The sequence below is a fragment of the Psittacula echo genome, assembly GCF_963264785.1.
Source record: "Psittacula echo genome assembly, chromosome: 3".
NCBI classification, from domain to species: domain Eukaryota; kingdom Metazoa; phylum Chordata; class Aves; order Psittaciformes; family Psittacidae; genus Psittacula; species Psittacula echo.
The window spans coordinates 60,844,546-60,862,914 of record NC_137736.1 but is presented as its reverse complement, the minus strand read 5'-3'; the positions used below and the strand labels follow the sequence as shown (position 1 = coordinate 60,862,914).

Below are 18,369 nucleotides of genomic sequence, written 5' to 3'. Positions count from 1 at the left end.
GTGTAGCAAACGGTGATATGAAGCTATGAATATGTAGTGGATAAAATCACTGGTGCTTGCTGAGTTATGTGGTCTAAATATGAAAAAACATAAAGAAAGGAAGAAGACGAGTGAAACAATGGACTGTTAAAAGTGGAAATGGAACAACTTAAAAACCCTTGCCAGTTTAGTATTAAAGTGACAACATTGCATACTGAAGCAGAATGGGACAAGTGAAAAAAAAAAAGTATATATGTAAAGGGCGTGCATGTGGGTAAGGTATATCAAGCAGTACTGAGATTTTGCTCAGCTTTATGCGAACACAGAGACACTTCTTTATCATCAACCGATCTTCAGCCTCTACCTTTCTAAGCCTCTACTCTGCAGAAAAAATAGCCATGGGTCTTAGGGGTGTATCACTCCCCTGCACGGCTCAATACCGAAAGGCTCCTTCACCACCAGCCACCGCCACAGCCTCCACTTCCCAAGCTGAGTTAACTGAACCCTGCTTATTTATTGCTTAGATCAAAGTAATGAGCAGGCATATCTCTGGATCAATCAACTGATCTCTATAACCTACAAGAGCGTGCTTTCAGAAAGATCAAAGACCAATGAAGCATAGCTGAAAATTAATATTATGCTAACCAAATTTCCAGGAGGAAATCCTCCCACCCACCCTACCGCTATGTGGTTCAGAAGCCTTTTTGATCCTGTGGTGAACATGTGCATTGCCATCAGCCTACCCAGCTCACTGCAACCTTCCCTCGCCATAGCACTTGCACACCTACGTGGCAGTACAGCTCTACCTTAGGAAGCAGCAGCTTATTTTCACCAGGTTTTGCTTTCCCTGTACCACCACTGCTTGCACACAGAAAGAAGTTCTCCCCAAAAGCCAAGCTGGCCACCCAGCTTGGAGTGGAACCACCACAACTACTAGGGTTGGTAATGGGCATATGACGCCCATCATTCACGTGTGTGCATCTCCTCTGCTGAAGGGGTTACACACATGTGAAGGACCAGGCTTGCCCACCAGCACTTGGTGAGGGAAGGCATCAGCCCAGGATCATCCCAGGACAGCAAGAGAGAGCTTCCCCTGCAGCAAAGCCTTGCTTCTCCACCTGGACACAAGCAGCACTGGTAGAGAACAGTCATTTTTACACAGCTGCTTTTCAGAGTACACACATACTTGGAAAAAACCCAAAGATTCTCCCCAATTCATTATTCCAAAACAACAATACCCCAGGCTTTTACAACCCTCCTGGGTAATAACCTGATTTGTTCACCCAGCCCATGCGGCAAGCTTTAAAGAGCAAAATTCCTCCACAGCCGCTTCCTCTCCCAAAGGGTGAGTTTCCACAAGCAGCTCCTCATACGTGCGGAGTTACCAGCTCAACCTTTACTGACAAAGCCAAAATTAACTGCTAATTTTTAAGAGGCACACTGCTTGCAATTAGCCTGCTCCCAGAATAAAACAGAATTAAAAATATAATAGTATTGGCTTGGAAATGCAGTAGTCAAGTTTAGTTTAAAACGAACGTCATGCAATTAATGACTGACTAAGAGGAAGCAAAAATAGTAAACTGGCAAGTTTGGCGTGAGACTGCTCTAGAGTTAAGGGCTTCTTACACAGAACTGAAATGTGTTATTTGGGGGGTGGGAACAAAGGTGACAGGAAAAAAAAAGCAGGGGAGATTGGCTGGAGTTCCTTTGCAAACTAGCTACTAGGCAACGCTGCTATAACCCTACGAAAGCAGCCAGCTGTGGGGTAAGACATACCTCATTAGTAGTTAGCTTGTCCTGGGGTGTCTGTGGGGACATGGTGGGTGTCGGCTGGCTGGAGGATGGGGAGGAGGAGGTGGAGGAAGTGGAGGAGGAATGGCTTTGCTGTAAGAGATCTGGCAAGAGGTGAATGCGACCGGCAAAGCCATTGCTCTCATGATGGCTGGCACGCTTTTTGTCAACTGTACTCTGTAGAAAAAACAGGCACACTTGTCTTGCTCAAGTGCTGCTTAAAGGTCTATAGCCCTAACAACCTCTCTCCTTCTCTCCCTCACTTTCTACCTTTTTACATTTATTTTTTAATTTTTTTAAAAATAAGCTGATAATCCATGCCTTGATGCCTGAATGGAAAGGGGAAGTGGGCAGAGCTACTAGAATTCAGCAAATTCCCACTCTTCTGGCAGACAAAAGCTTAGTTCATGTGGCTGACTTGCACAGCCAGCTCCACTAATTAACAGAAGAGTAACTGTGCTGGAAAGTCCTCCACCACAACATGGGCAAGCACATTTTTGAGGGTGGAGGGAGGATTTCTTTCCCTGTTGTCTTGTTTAAAACTAACTTAAATCCTATACAGATACGAGCTTGGACTGTCTGGCAAATACTTTCAGCTAACTATTTAAAACAATAAGCATGAAATCTTAATTTTCAAACCAGAGGGCTCAATTAAGAAATTGGCATTCAGTTGTGAAATTCAGGAATGCGATTACTGAGGAAACTCCTATAAGCCAGCACGCTCATTAACACACGAGCTCATTTGAAAGCAGGGAATCATTATCTTTCAGGGGCACAAGAATGCAGTATTTTCAGAATCAAAGGCAACAACACAGCACTCTAGCTCTGTCCACATTCTCTACCTTGCCACCTACTTTGCTTCTCCATTCCCCCACAGTAACTGCTGCACGAATTTGTATGTATGCGTGTGTGTGTATGTTATCTAGGTGGTCTGTATGCCCTCAGCTACAGGTTCAGAACTGTTTAAAAAATCCCTGAATGCTCCCCCCAGCCTCCACCCAGCCCCACTCCTGAGAGCTATGCTTGGTTCTATGGTAAAACCAAACTAAGTTCTTGCTCCAGGTACTTGCTCCAAACACCTGCAGCTTTCCTACCCTTCTCTCCCACAGACTTTGAGGTATTCTGCATGGTGCTGCCATGGTGTCACTGGAAAGCATGCAAAACAGAAGCAAGGGGTGAAGGGCTACTCTCCTCTTTGCATGCATCAAACATCTTGCTCATTTGGAATTCACTACAGCTGTGTCTTGATAATACGAACAACAAATATAATGTAGAAACAGCATGGGTGAATGAGCGAGTGGGTTAATGAGCACAGAAAAGGTGCAGAACTGCACAGGGAAGGAAAGCAATACCTGTCGGACAATTAAGGTGCCCTCCTTAGAAGGAGTCAAGGCAGGTTCACTCTCCACATCGTCATGGACGATCATGGTTTTCACTGACTCTGTTTCACCATTGCTCAAGTTCAACGTTGACCTATTTGCCGGACAAGAAATAACTTGAGTGAGATAAGAGCACTTATTCCCTAGCTTTCGCTGCCCCACACCAAGGCACACTCAAAACTAATTTATATTGTGCTCAGAGTGGAGTATTTACATAACCTGCCTAGGAAAGCTTCTCTATTTAAAAGGAAAATGAGTCAGGAGTTTGTTACATACCACTTCTTGCTTTATAACAAATAAAGGGAGAAGAGGGAAAGGCGTAATATATAGAAGCCTACTTTTTGAAAAGATTACCCTCAAGTTTGAAAACGCGAACGTACTACTATGTCTTGCTCATAGGCTGTTCTAAGCTGAAGGAAATAACATACAAGTCAAAATACCCAACATCCTTTTTCTTCAACCCCCCCCTAAGAGGGAAAACAGAACACCGTTAGAAGAACTAACACTGCTCGGACATCATCTGGTCCAGAAGTAGATTCATCTGCTCCTTCTTGTTCCATATCATCATCTTCCTCATCTGTTGTCCCTGACTCCTCACTAGAGGATGAATAATCCGTTACTTTATGTGGAGGTCGCACATCCTCTACCGCTCGCAATTCCTTTGCCAACGCAGTTAAATCCTGATGGGAGAGGGAGGAAAAAGCTGATGTTGCAAGGAAGAGAAGAGTTTGCAAGACAATCCCACAGAATCAGTGCCCAATTTGCTCACTTGTTCATTGCTGAACACTGTTCATTTCCATAGCCTCAGCAGTACTGTTACTTTTGATTTACTCATTCTCGACAGCGAGTTACTAAAGCTCACTTTCTGATAAATTAAAGCACCAAGAAAGTCAACCTAAAGGCCTTGCCATATTACAGAAAAATGTATACTCTAAATCCCAGCTATCCTGATTATGACTTCAGTTTAACCCATGATACCATCTGAAGGACATATACAAGCACCTGGACTCACTCTCATCCAGTGGTTGACTGTCACAGTTCATTTCCCTAAACTCTGCAGGTTAATAGCAATAACCACAAGAAATCCAGGCAGCAAGGTAGTAGAAAGATCCTAAGACTGAGCCACCCAAGGCACAGTCATAGAGAGCTGATCTCCTTGAAACCTTTTGATTCATTTCCAGTTGCATGGATCCACACTAAGGAGTTCAGCTGAGAAGTCAGGTTCATTAGCATCCGCTCAGTCACACACAGGTATCAAATATGAGACACAACCTGTTCTGCTGTCTGCTGCTTGGAGTGTGGGTAAACCAAGTTTGCAGTCAGTGCAGTCTGCTCTCAACTGTGTAGTGATACTTTACTTAGTTGAATACAAATTCAGCCAATACTTCACACATTGTACTATCTGAAGTGAAGGACCAAGCTTTATGTTTCTCTAAGAAAGCAGCTTTAACTGACAGATTTGGATGCTAGTGCAGTATCATAATGGCAAGAGCAAAAAAGTTTTAAGGGAAGTTGGAAATACCATGATCCCGCAGATACAACTGGACATCAAGCTGTAATCAAACTGTAACAGCAGCCAGATAAAGAAAATATCACGGAATATAGCACCAGTTCAAATTCACAGAAAATAGCACCAGTTTAAGGTCTTACCACTTCTCCCTGCACCATTCAGCCCAGCATTGGCACATTCAGGTCAAAAGCACCACCATTGGTCCAGCCCCGGGAAGGAAGCACAGGATTGAAAGAGAGAAAGGAAAAGATTAGGAAGGAAGAAGACTAGAGAGCAGAAATCAATTCCAGAAGCAAAGCAAATTCTAATGTTTCAAGTACTGTGATGTGTGGAGCAATGGCAGAGCCCAGGACATGCTGCTAGGCCTACAAGACAGAAACTTCAACTCCAGCTGAAGTCCACCCCCAATGGCATCATGAATGTAAGCTCACACTGCACATTTTGTGGGCCTACCTCAAAGAGAGGGGAGACAGGGGAAAATGGACGCAACTTACAGCAGGCTTGATAGGTCTGAAGACTTCCTTTTTCTCTTCAGGCTTTTTAGGTGCACTTTCATGACGCTGTGATGGAGAACCCTCTGATTTGGATGATGCTGCATGTGTCAAGGCCCCAGAAGGAACACAGAACAAAACAGGTTAAGCAGGGAGCTAAAGTATATTTTCTTACTTCACTTTGTAGTGGGGAAGAAAGATGAGAAAGTTATCAGGCTGTGCCTGACAGGAAGACCTAAGTTTCACTTGTTCACTACTACATTGTCCCTGAAGGACTACACAAAAAGCCATCATAAGCTGTGATCTGTATAGGTGCAGCTGGCCTATGATTGAAGCCGAAGTAGACTGTCACACAGTTGTAGATCAAAGAGAGTAACTGGAGTGTAGCCACAAGCTGGAGAACCTGCATCAGCATCCAACATAACCCAGCTGAGACATGTCCATAGCAGTCTGCACACCGTCAGCCACCACCAAGGTGACCAGCAACAAGCATCATGTGCCCCTGCACATAAGGAAGGGAGCTGTGAGAGCATGGGGACTGGGCTGTTTGCATATAGGAAAATGCAGCAGTGACTGGATGTGAATCAAAAAACAGTGAAACATTTTCACAATGACTTCTGTGCCTACCATCTTCCCCAAGTAAGGACATATTGTCAAGGCGGGTACTGGAAGCTAACCCAGCTTTGTCACTGCATGCTCAAAGGTCTTTCCCAGTGAGGGTTTTCAACCTTCATTATTGACTGTTTCACAACTTCACAAATTTAGAAACACAGTGTTACGGAGGGTGAGGAAAGGACTTACATCTCATCCGGAACCGCTCTCCAGACCCACTCTGAGAGCCGGGGTGGGAGCCAGGCTGTGAGCCTGAGTTGCTTGAACCTGAAGAACTGCCACTGCCTGGCCTTGGTACGAGCTTCTCCACCCTTTCCCACAGCAGACGAGGCTCTATATTGCTGTATCATGGAAAGAAAGACACAAATTTCAGTTTCTAAACTGAAATAGTTTCCCATTTCTAAACTCAAATATCTGTCTTCCTCAGTGTTTTGCTAGTAACTTCTCTGAAAGAGCACTTAACGCTGAGCTGAGAGCATCAGTGATGGTTCACAACCCAGGCAGTGGCTTCCTTTGAAATACCTGTTCTTTTTTTAGGATATTTATTTATTTTATTTATTTATTTATTTATCATCCTATTTATTTAGGATGGAAAGAAAAAAAAGTTAAGGTGTGTGTAAGCTATTCTTTCTATTTGGAACTGGCTACCTGTCATTCTGATGTATCTAATCTAAAGTGAATCTAAAGTTCTCTCAGCCTGCTTGCAGTAGGTTTAAAATTGGCTCAGAAGTGCCCTGGCCAGCCAAGCATAAGCCAAAAAGACATAACTGCCTGTGCTTCTCAGAATACCCTCACCCCTGCGAGCCAGTGTCAGTGAGCCAGGTCCAGGGTGGCCTATCCATGCTGCTCTGCTGAGCTCTGGAGACAGCTCCTTCCATCCCCTCCCTGACTTCAGATGCTGTGTCAGAGCTCATGGACATTTCTTCCCTTCTTAAAGTCTGGTTCTGACTGAGAGGCCAGAAAGTTTCTGAGATTGTTTCATTTCAGATGTTACAAACACTTTTGCTGCCAGTAATCCCCACAGTATGCCCAAGATGACCTGCTGCATCAAAAGGCAAGATGTTCATGAATGGCCACATTATTTCAGAAACATTAAGGATATTTTGAAATTGTTGCTAAAGTTACAGGGCAGGCTACTTGAAGGAGGAGAGGAAAGAAGAAATTCTGCCAGTGTTTGTTGGCACATGTGCGGCACCAAGGGAAATTAATATTAATCATTACTGAAAAGGGATCCAAATTCATCTTTCTTTCACGTCCAGCACACAATGCCAGAAGCTCTCTGGAAACGCCTGGCTTCCCATGAGCCTTTTCCTTCCAACTCAAGAAAGGCAATGACATGTTGGCTTACAAACCTCGTGGAGTTTCTTTGACCTGCTTGGTTATTTTGCTGCCCACTGCCCTGCAGTGGAGAATCGCGGCGGGACAGGACTGGTGATCGGGATGTTGTTCTCACAGGTACCTTGGGGAAAAAAAGGTTGTGTTAAATCCACGAACAGGAGAGAGAGAAAAGGAAGATTAACCCTCTCCTGCTACAGAACATATTCTTAAGATTTTAACAACAATTCTAAGTCCAAGCTAGCATCAATGACCAAAAGCAATGAACAAACACCCATAAAACCAAGGACCTTAGCTGGACTGCTGTTCAGATTTGGAAGAGAACTCAAAAGTTTAGTCTTAACATTAAGCAGTATTTAATAGTTATCACACGAACACACAGACGCCCCACTACCCTCCAACTACTGAGACATTCTAAAAGAATATGGCACTCTGACTGAAGCAGGGAAGGCACAAAGCAATTTGCTGAAACAGCATGAGAATTAGGAGAATAAGCTCAGGGGAACCAAACAAATGCCTGGGAATGGATCAGCAGAAGGTAAAGGCTGGTGGGGGAGCAAGAATATACTCAGAAGAAGCAAATCCCAGTGGATGGGAGGGGGGTTGGGAGAAGGAGAGGAGGAGGAAATATATTGAATGTTTCCTTTTTGTTCAGCTCCATCTCAATTTTAAATACGTGTACATTTCATAGTTTGGGTTGCTAACAGATGAAGAGGAAAATTAACTCTGAGCAATAACCTCAGGGATATTTTAAATTCTTTCCTGAGTATGATAATGATTTGTTCACTTTGCATAATAAATTGTCTCTGAAATAGCTGCATTCTATAAATAATTGCCAATTTTATATGAAGCTTCAATATTGTGCTTATGGTTGATTATTATTAACCCATTGACTAAACACCTATGTTATGATCTGCCTTCCAAAATACTGTTACCAATGCTGGCACAAGGGCACGGTCTTCCCAGTGCCCAGGGTATCACATCCTTAAGAAAATAATAATTAATAATAAAGAAAAATAGCACACATCTGTCTTTCTACTCCTTACCCTTGGAGGCACCTCGTCACTGTCTGATCTAGCCCAAGCCTTTTGGGTGGGGTCGGGTACCTCCGACTTAGAGTCAGAACTCTGATTTAGCACTTCACTGCGTGAAGGTGGATATGGGTCCTGGGAACGAAGATGGTGATGAGCAAATTTGGGAGAAGGGTCACTGAAGGAATGGGATCGCGAGACAGGGGAAACATTGTTCTTGAGAGATGCCAGATGGGACCACTGTACCTTACAAGAAAACAAAACATAAAACATTCAATGCGCTCAGTATAACTGGCTTTCCAATTAACACAGAATAAAGGCAGGTGGGGCGGGCAGAGACAAATTGGTTATGGCATTAGGTAAGCGTGGGGTGGAATCAATGCATTTAAAAGCAAGGCAAGCGCCCAAAGAACGTAACAGACTGAAAATACAGCACATACGCATTTTTGGTGAGGTACGCTCTCCACATACACATACACTGGTGCCCAGAAGAAAAGGGGACCTAATATCTGCACCCTGAGCCTGAGTCCAAAGGCCACTCAAGACAGAAGTTGCCTTCCATTCCTTGGTCTTCAGTGGGCTTTGGTCAGGTCTCATGGCAGCACTGATGGGCTGGGAAATTGGAAGCACATATCCAATTGAAGAAATGTACAAAATTAAAGAATGCTGTAAAATGTGCAAACTGACAGACATTTACGTTACCTAATAAATTTAGGAACTAGATACAGTTCCAAACCTTTGGACAAAGACCATAATGCAAAAGCCTTTATTCCTTTACAGTCATTGAAATATATACAACCCCCCCATAATATATATTGTATACAGTATACATATGTACAACGTATATTATACTTACACCATATATGTACCATATACTGTACATATATACATATTTATCCAAAAACTAAGAACACATGTACACGAACACGTATTCAGTTACACAGACTAAGAAGGCACAACAGTGACTCCAGAGTTAAAACCCTATTGGGATTTCCACTGAAATACATATTGACTCTTCAGCCTAACCCCCTCCTTGTGCAAAAAACTGTGTTTCAGAGTTCATTTCTGAAACTAAGGAGAAGAAAAGGTCATAACTGAGGAACACACTGTTTTCACACTTTATAATTAAGCAAAACTTTGCTTTCAGTCCCAGTTTCAGTAGGCTGGTTGTATTTGTTTTTATGTGATTATTATTTCCTCAATTTTAATACACACAGCTGTTGAAGAGCCTGATTATCCTTAATGTAAGTGGAAGACCCAGACTTTAAAAGTAACTGGCACAGAGAGCATGAAGATACAAGTCCAATATTTTGAAATAATCATAGAGGTTTGAATAAAAGCCAGGAATTAATGAGTAAGAGATGAAGTTCTGTCCTGATTTCTCCCACTCTCCCGTCTGTTCAAATTCTCCTGTTGCCTAAAAGAGTTGCAATACCTAGTCACAATGAGGGATGGGTTTAGCTTGCACTGTCATCAGCAGACTTAATTTGGGAGAAGAAAATTCTGCATGGAAACAGAGGAACTGAATGCAGAACTACACAGTTTAATTTAGCATATCCAGATCCCCCTGAATTTATGGGGTGTATCGAAGTTTTATACAAAGGTTACTTTATAAATTCATGCTGCAATTCCTATGAAATGCAGATAACAAGATCTGAAGGTTTTTCATTAGAAAACAACAGAACGACAGCAGCCACACAGCTCAGTGGTTTCAACCTCTTTTTGATTTTTCCAGGGGTGGTACAGAGCTCTATTTAGCAACTGTAGGCCTACTGACAACAAACCTGCTTTTCTTAGTCATGTTTTGTAAATCTCTCTGAAGCAGTGCTTATACTATTAAAACCCACTTGTTTAGTTAGCTTTTTCTGCAAGAACTGGAAAAACAAAGCAAGCTCAGTTCTTTCCCGAGCACCCTTTGTGGTAGTAAATATTTTGTGCATATCAAATTCTGAATTGTAAAAACGTACTGCAATTTTTGCCAGTGTTTAGCCCACCACTCTGCTGTTGCACAGACAATAATGGAATGCAACAGTTCTAAATCTAGCTCTAACATTATATAAAAAAAACACACACAAAAAAACCCCAAACCCAAACTAAAAGAAAAAAAACACCACCAAACCCACAAATCCATCAGTTTATCAATAAGCAAAAACAGACAAGGAGCAAATGTACTGAATAAGCCGCTTTGTGTAACAGTGCTACCCTTTACATAAGACTAAGTGCCAAGATCTGCAAATCTGAAAGAAACATGTTGGGACTTCTGCATTTCCTCCAGGCTCACCGAGATTTTCTTGGACACTTACCTGAGGCTCCATTGGCCTCTGCAGGGCAGGCTGAGCAGGTTCTGAGTTTCCATTAGAAAAGGACTCTGATCTTGAAGGCACTGGTGGCTCCAACACTTTGCCCATCTGTTTAGACTGTGCTTCAGGGGAGCCCTGATTAGTTTTTCTAAATCTCTCCTCCACCTAAACCAAAATAAATGGAGGTTAAGCCTGGAGTCAATAAAACCAATTACAGTAGAAATATGAAGGTGAGTACCACTTCTAGTTTACCATAAAGAAACCGAATACATTTGGCAGGATTTTTTCCCTATCACTTTCACCATAACTGTAAAACACCTAGTGAACTACATCAAAATGGCAAGTATTCCAATAGGGAATAATAGGCAGAGTGGATACAGCACACAGTAAGATGTGAAGTGATATGGTATGGAGCTTCTTTCTGCCTAGACTAGTTATTATCCATTGATATTTTCCTCACAGACAATAAAAAGGATAGATGAAAATATAAACAACTTCTCAATATAAAAGTGTATTTCCCTTACTGTAGTTACCTGCCTCACTCAACCAATGGTATTTGATATCTGCTTTCTTGTGCTAGTTTCTTTAGCAACGCAAGAAGAATTAGAATATGCTTTTCTACCCAGTAATACTGGAGGCTGTTCAGTTTTAGGTATGAAATTGTAGGGCTGGTCATCCTGGTCTTATCAGACAGTCCCAACACAACCTCATATGCTGCAGAGAACACCCCCAGCAGCTTGTTTCTTGTTCTCAAGGAGATGTAGAATTGATCGTACATGGACTGTGAGAGTTAGTCAAGCGGAAGACTAAGTTGGAACATGCTCAGTTCTCAACAGAACATCACGTGAGGTCCCCATGCAGAAACACTGCCGTTTCCAAGACTGCAGCATTGTGAACAAAGTGAGAACTATGAACAGCAAGAGGTGGAGGAAGGCTCCAGGCAAAAAGGAAATACCCTCCTATTTCCCAAGCTGGTCTGTTGCTGGAACCAGGGCAGTGTGCACATCTGTGCCAGAGCAGCTGCCTCTGAGGAACATTAAACTCCCAGCACTTTATCACATCATCAAAGAAAACTGATACTAGCAGCTTGGGCTGACTTCATTTGATGAAATTCTGCTCACAATATTCGCTTTAACCCTTGTGCCTGGAGTACAAACGCAGTAGTGGGGTGGTTTCCTAATCAATTTTCCTTGCAGTGATGGCCTGGAGAGACCCATTGTTCATACAGCCATGTCAGAAGACAAAGGCAAGTTTTCAGGACTCCTCAGCTGGGCTGCTTCATAAACCCAACCTGCCTCTGTTTTACAAAATTTGAGGACAGTTAACAGTTTGCCTATGGGAACAAGCAGACAAGCTTCTGCCAGGTCTACACAAACTACACCATGTCTTGGGACAATAATGGAGGCACACATCTTCACTATACAATAATTTTCACTACTGTGTTCAACTTCACAGAGCCATCCTTTAAAAAAACAGGCCAGACTCCTTGTTATGAATAGAACAAGGAAAAGCCCCAAGTCCTTCTGTCTGAAGGAACAGGCTTTCATGGTGCTAGCTGTAGATGATAGGTTTCTTCCACAAAGCACAGAAACTGCACGAACCACATGTCCTGAGAACCAGGCAAGAAGTGGGAAGGAGACAGTGAGCACATCCCTGGATAAAAACAGGCCCTGTTCCAGTCATCTGACTGTTCAGATTAGAAAATGGCATTAAACCTCACTAAGCTCCTTGCTGTTTCCCAGAGCCAATCATGGAAGTCCTTCCTCTTCCTTATATCACCATTGCTACAGCAATGGGGGAAAAAAAAAAAGATACTATGGCTGTGCCTTTACCACAGTTTTTAAGAAGAATATTTCACAGCAATATCTGGGAAGATCTGACTATTAACACAGTATTTCTGCACCTTCACTTTACTCCTTCTAGCTAGAGCAATCACAAAATAAAAAAACTATGACAAAAACCAGCTGAATCAGTAATTCTGCTGAAGGATGTAACACTTTGACTCTTCGGGTGTTTCTCTCCTTTTCAACTATGAAAATAAAATGGGAGGCAAGGAGGAGACACATTTCTGCATTCCTCCAAAGCCAGCCTTCAGGCTGGACAGGAACACTGGACTGGCACTATGCTTTCACTGAGGTGGGCCAGGAATGTGAAACAAGGACAGGAGAGTTGGTTCCATGCCTGCACCACCACATACCGGACAAGTCCGAACTTCTTCTGAGAGAGAGAGAGATGTACCAGATACTTCAACCACCAAGCAGAATGGATAAGATAGCATAAACATGGTTTATAAAGAACTTGGACAACAGTATCTACAAGAAAATGAGTTTGTGCTCACCAAGCCCAAACAGCAATACTTCAAAAGCAATAAAGTGCTACTGGACAAAGGTGGACTGAAAGCTATTTTATCATGTTCAACAGTCTCAAGGATATTTTTTGTTCTTGTTCCAAAATGTATTTACCTAGCTCCCACATGCTAGTGATGAATGCCATTAACAGCTTTGACCAGTATTGTCCAGTCTGGTGGTTTGTGGGCACTATGGTGCTCAGGGGAAACATAAGACCTCTGAAAGAGAGCCAAGGGTGCATCAAAGAGGTGCATCAAATGACTTGCTTAGCAAAGTTAACCGTGGACCAATGGAAACAGGAGACCACTCACTGAAACAAACAGCACTCTGATGATCTCAGATCTACTTGTTAGTGCCCGAAGTCCAAGAAGGCAACACCACTGACTTTCATAAGAGCAAAGTGTGATCTCAGAAGAGGATACTTCACATTTCAAAATGAAACTGATGAAATTCAGGTTTATGTTCATGAGAAGGAGATTTCCAAGAGCATGAGCTAAAGCATCAAATGTGTAAACAGGCACTACTATGTGCAAGCATCCCTCATAGGTTCATGCTTTCCAACTGCTTCCCAGTTTCCAGTCGCCAGTACTTGCCAGAGATACACACTGCCAACTGCACCAATGCTTCCTATGAAAACATGCCTAATGAAGTGCAGATGAGATTAAATTCCTGATGTGACGCTTCCAAAACCAGGTCCCCTCAGACTGCAGCCTTCCAGAATTTCTTTCAACCCTCAGAAATCTGCACTCCAATGATCACAGCAGAAGTACTCAGAAGTAGCCCTCAGGTTTAGAAACCAGTGGGCTACATTTTAAAATATCCTGCCCCTTATGAGTGACGCTTTGGTCTCCAACTGTACTACAGCAGAACTGCAGTCGCAATGACGGCAACAGGCAGGGGCAAAGGAGCAGGCAGCAGATTTCTGCCCACAAACAGGGCTTACCTCACGCGCTCTTTCAGCAGGCTCATAGTGGGATTTTGGCTCAGGGGTATGATAGCTTTGTTTATTTCTCTCTTGCTGCTGCTGCTGTTGCTGCTGCTGTTGCTGCTGCTGTTGTTGCTGCTGCTGCTGCTGCCGCCTGTGATCATGCTGCAGCGACAAGAGGTAGGCTTGCTCCTGCTGCAACTGGCGCTGGAGTCGCTCCGCCTGTCGGTGTTCCTCCATCTCTCGCCATCTGTATTCCTTTGAAAGAATTTGTAATTCAAGACATGACATTGACAGTACAGTGGACATGTCCCTATCCATCCCGATAAAAATGCACCTTTCTGGTTGTTGTTGCCTTTTTTCTTGTTTTCTTTTTTTGTTTATATCATCATTAAAGTACACCCAAGAGCTAAGTTAGACCAATATGGCATGTGTCTCATGTTGGGAAAGTTGAGTGTGTACCGCTAAGCTTGACATGGAGAGTTATGCCAAAACTGATATTTACTAAAGAAAAAAAAAAAAGTTATTTATACTAAATCCAGTGTAAAGTTCATAAAACAATGATTTAGACCAACACTAGGCCATTGTATCCTGGGGTGGATTTACATATCATGTGTGCTTTTGATCTGCAACATAAGCACTCTAGTTCTTCACTGAATGCCAAGGTCTGTTCAGAAACTCGACCACCACACCAGAGCTGCTCTACTTTAACATAAAGCCTCCTCTTACAGCCCAGAAAGCAGTGTGACCATACAGCACTTCTCATATGTGCCTGTCAGACCACGACGCTAGCATAAATGGCCTTTTAATCAAGCTCCTTTGTTGTCATACTGTCAGTGCAGCTGTGCCCAATGGAGGGAAGCCTAGGACTGGCCAGATACATGGATCCTATAGCTACTGAACAAAACAGATACAGTGCTTTACCAGTAACATGGCCTGCTCCTGGAGCAGCTGCTGCTGTAGAATTTCCAAGTGCCGCTGCTCCTCTTCTAGCTGTCGCCTGATATACTCCTGTCACATAGAAATTACCCAGCAATAAATTTATTCAAAAGGAATGCATCAGAACCCCCTGGGTGGAACACCACACGCTACTTCCCCAGTTCAGCTTTAACGAGAAATGCACTTCAGGATGGATTAGTGCCTGCAGAACAATTTAGAAAGCCCTGCCTCCTGAGCATTGGCTTTCGGCCCCTTCTGTTCTAAAATTTGCACTCCTGCAAATGTTGCCAGCATGGGCCAGAGCTCATTTCCATATTTTGGAAGTGGTTTCAAGAAGCAGCAAAATGCACTTGAAGGTTTTGGAAAGTTAAAACACAGCGAGTCTTGACTCAACACAGCCAATACGAAGTCACATGCAAGTTGTATTAAACATTAGTTTGTTGCACTGGTGCGATGAACTGTTAGCAACAGCTAGAGCCAGGCATAGTGTAGGCAGACTTGGAGCAAGCTCCCCAAGAGGGGCTCTGCCAAGTGCAGTTGGGACCTGCCCTGCCATCTCCCCTGCTGCCCTCACCAGAAGCTTGTCTTGAGCAGACACTGCCAGCCTTGCTGAATTATGCGATGGTTATGACACAAACAAACATCCACCAGGAAACAGATATTAGACCAAACTTGAGATCTACCCATCTCTTCACCTGCAGCCTCAACAGGTCGAGAGGTTTACCCACTGCTTTGCCTGACCCCCTGAAGAACTCAAACTCTGAAGCACCAAACCCAAGCTGATAACATCCTATCATGCAATTAATGGAAGTATGTAACATGTGCATGCGCACACACACAAGCACACACACACACACACATTTACAGTGTATGCATAAAGAAATTAATGGATCAGTGACACAGTGATGGGAGCTATAGAAAGTCTTGTGACAGACTGATGAGATACACTATACTGTTGTTACGCACATTGGCTGTGCCATAGTTTGGGTTAACAAGAATTCTAAGAGGGGGCATGTCTTTTCTTCTGAAAAATAAACAAATTTGAAAATCCAGAGTGGTTCAAGCTTGGCCACACCAATTAACCATTTGTCATTAATGGCACCGTGCGTAATTAGCATTTCAACAGTTTAAAAAGCAGCTGGGGGAATACCCGGTGTCTGCCCAAAAGCAAATTGCTGTGCTGTAATTAGAGATTTTCCATACATTTATTCCCATTGGTTAGTCTTCTCTCCTTTTGACTCCAGCTTTTTTTTGGAATATATACAAATACAATAAAATTCCCCAGTAACACAACCACCAATGATCGAAAACACAGGTACTTTATGTTGGAATAAAATTAAGGTGTATCAGGCCAAAACCAGCATTCCAGAAGTTAATAGGAAATTTACAAGTAGTTTTGGCCCTTTATTTGGAATCAGCATTTTGCAGTACATGCACAGTAATTATTACCCTGATTATCACCCTGATTCAAGTTTTTAAAGGATTTTAAAACATGCAGATTTCATGCATAAACACAGCAACTGAATTTCTCACCTGTACTTTCTACGTATTAAAGACACAAAGATATACTGACACAACTTAAAGATATATTTGCTGCCTGAACTGGCATACATTATTAGAGCTGATTTTAAATAGAGCAAGAGAGGGAGATTGCATATTTAAATTTTAGGAAGGAAAACCCTTGGCAGCTCAAAGCTTCCACCTCAAATGCAGAATATTCAGAAGTTTATGACGAGCCTCTGACCAATTCTGGGTGCCAGAAGCTGACACTTAACAGAGCTGCCATTCTCTGGGAGGCCTTCTAAACAGGGGCATGTCCTGCAAGAAGCACTGATCCAGCAAGACAAGCCTAGAAACAATTTTCAGCCCCAGTGATGATTTCACCAATTCCGATGGTTTTAGCCAAGCCCAGGGGCACGAGCTGAATTTAGAATGAGTACTTCAGCAAGACTTCTTTTTTTGAAGTAATATTGAGGCTGCCAGAATTTTCCATAAAGCTCTATGATCTATGTTAGTGCGCCTGCTGTCAGAGACAACAAAGATGACAGGGTCAGCATCAGGTTGCCCAAGCTGATTTAGGCTTACTAATTATTAAAAAATTAAATCAGAATTTAGAAGAAACAAACCTATTACACGTATATCTGTATCATGGACTCACCTGCTCCCTTTCTACTCTCCTCTTTTCCTCCTCTGCTCTTCTTCTCTCTTCCTCTTCCTTACGCCTCCTCTCCATTTCTTCCAGACGTCTTTTTTCCTCCTGTTCTCTCCGCCTTTGCTCACGCTCTTGTTGCCTTCGAGCTTCCCGTTCTCTTCTTTGTTGCTACAAAGGGGAAAAGAAACCACAAAGTTTTACTTTTGTTGTTATCAAAGAAAGAGGTGGAGTTGTTTTCTACTGTGAAGAGAGGGATTTACCAGGACTGGCAAGCTCTGCAACTGAGTGACAAAACAGTACGTGCAAGCGTTCCACCAGGAAACTAACTCATACCCAGCACACAACTGTCCCTAAAAGCAGCCTCACTTATTCTTTCTGGTTTCTTCATGCACACACACAAAGTCATGTACCACATTCCTGACAACTGAGGTGTGGAAATTCACTGCTGCTCTTCAAGAGAGGCTCAAACTGAAATCTCAATCTTTGATCAACTGTTGAACTCAAATCTTAATCAGAATGACAATTTTCTTGACTTCAACATCTAAATGCTGCCAAAAGGGAATCGTCAGTCCCACTAAATCAGCTAAAACTCAAATGACAACTGAGCTTTTGATAAGCAGTTTCTCTCTTAACACAATCTATGGTCTGCTAAGAATTTGGTGGTGTTGGGTCAACAACCAAGCTCAATTTAATGCACTGCTCAAAACTTTGACTAAGAGAAGATGAAGGCCAACCAGCAGCACCTCAGGCCCTCCCCAGACATCAAAAGCACCTATGTGTAAAAGAGGAAAACCAGCTGAAGTAGGTTTTACACTCACACAGATAAGCTTCCATGCATGACCCAAATACCAACTGGTGTTGGTAAGTCTGCTCAAGTCTGAAAAGAACCTGGAGAACAGCTCTAGAAATCATGAACTGACTCATTTATGTCTACACAGCACCACAAATGACTTCAGAAGAGACATTTTAAATGCCCATACAGTCGTGACCAACTCTTCCTGCACTTCTACAGAAACATCCAGTTACTCCACCTACCTCGAAATTCCAGGCAGCCTCCCACAACTGCCTAAGTGTCAAAAGACCCAGCTGTCTCCCGTTCAACCATCTACAGGGAATATTTACTTCCATGATAGATTTCTATAATATGCTAAAAACTCATAAACGAAATTTAAACAAAAAGAAGCACACCCAAATTTAATCCCAAGAAAATTACATTAGTTTTTCCTTTTCCCATTCAGATTAAGGTTAATACTACCATCAATTTCTGTTGAAGAAAAGCTGCCACAGATTGTCAGTCTTAAGGCACTCCAAGTAGACTTGCAAGAGAACTCAAACTAAGCTTTTACTTGGGTTCACAAATCCAGTTACTAGTGTGCATTTCATAGTTGTGCTCAGCTGAACAAGCAAAGGCCAATCTACACTTCCTGTGTTACTTCACAGGATAAGTTTTCTCTGCTCGGCACATGACCCTGCATGACTATGAAGTAACTGAAAGCTCAACAGCCTTTTCCATCTTCTGGAATCAATATTGACACGACAGTGGAAAAGAAACACTGGGGGGGGGGAGGGGAATAAAG

At 42.8% G+C, this 18,369-nt stretch overlaps 1 protein-coding gene across 22 annotated transcripts in view; it reads right to left on the bottom strand.

Moving 5' to 3' along the window:
• The window catches only part of MAP4K4 (mitogen-activated protein kinase kinase kinase kinase 4), a gene marked incomplete at its 3' end in the record, with an annotated part of 163,957 nt that overhangs the window by 19,163 nt on the left and 126,425 nt on the right, over positions 1 to 18,369 (bottom strand). For 2 of the 22 annotated variants that reach the window (XM_080614251.1, XM_080614252.1), the window contains exons 13-21: positions 16,799 to 16,960; positions 14,626 to 14,712; positions 13,720 to 13,959; positions 8,144 to 8,374; positions 7,115 to 7,221; positions 5,952 to 6,103; positions 5,145 to 5,251; positions 3,654 to 3,829; positions 3,123 to 3,243 (exon numbers count right to left, since the gene is read on the bottom strand). In XM_080614251.1, coding sequence (XP_080470377.1) covers positions 3,123 to 3,243; positions 3,654 to 3,829; positions 5,145 to 5,251; positions 5,952 to 6,103; positions 7,115 to 7,221; positions 8,144 to 8,374; positions 13,720 to 13,959; positions 14,626 to 14,712; positions 16,799 to 16,960 — 1,383 coding nt within the window. Of the gene's footprint in view, positions 1 to 1,755; positions 1,948 to 3,122; positions 3,244 to 3,653; positions 3,830 to 5,144; positions 5,252 to 5,951; positions 6,104 to 7,114; positions 7,222 to 8,143; positions 8,375 to 10,431; positions 10,594 to 13,719; positions 13,960 to 14,625; positions 14,713 to 16,798; positions 16,961 to 18,369 lie in introns of all 22 variants that reach the window. The other 20 variants (XM_080614254.1, XM_080614255.1, XM_080614261.1 and 17 more) reach the window with 18 other exon arrangements.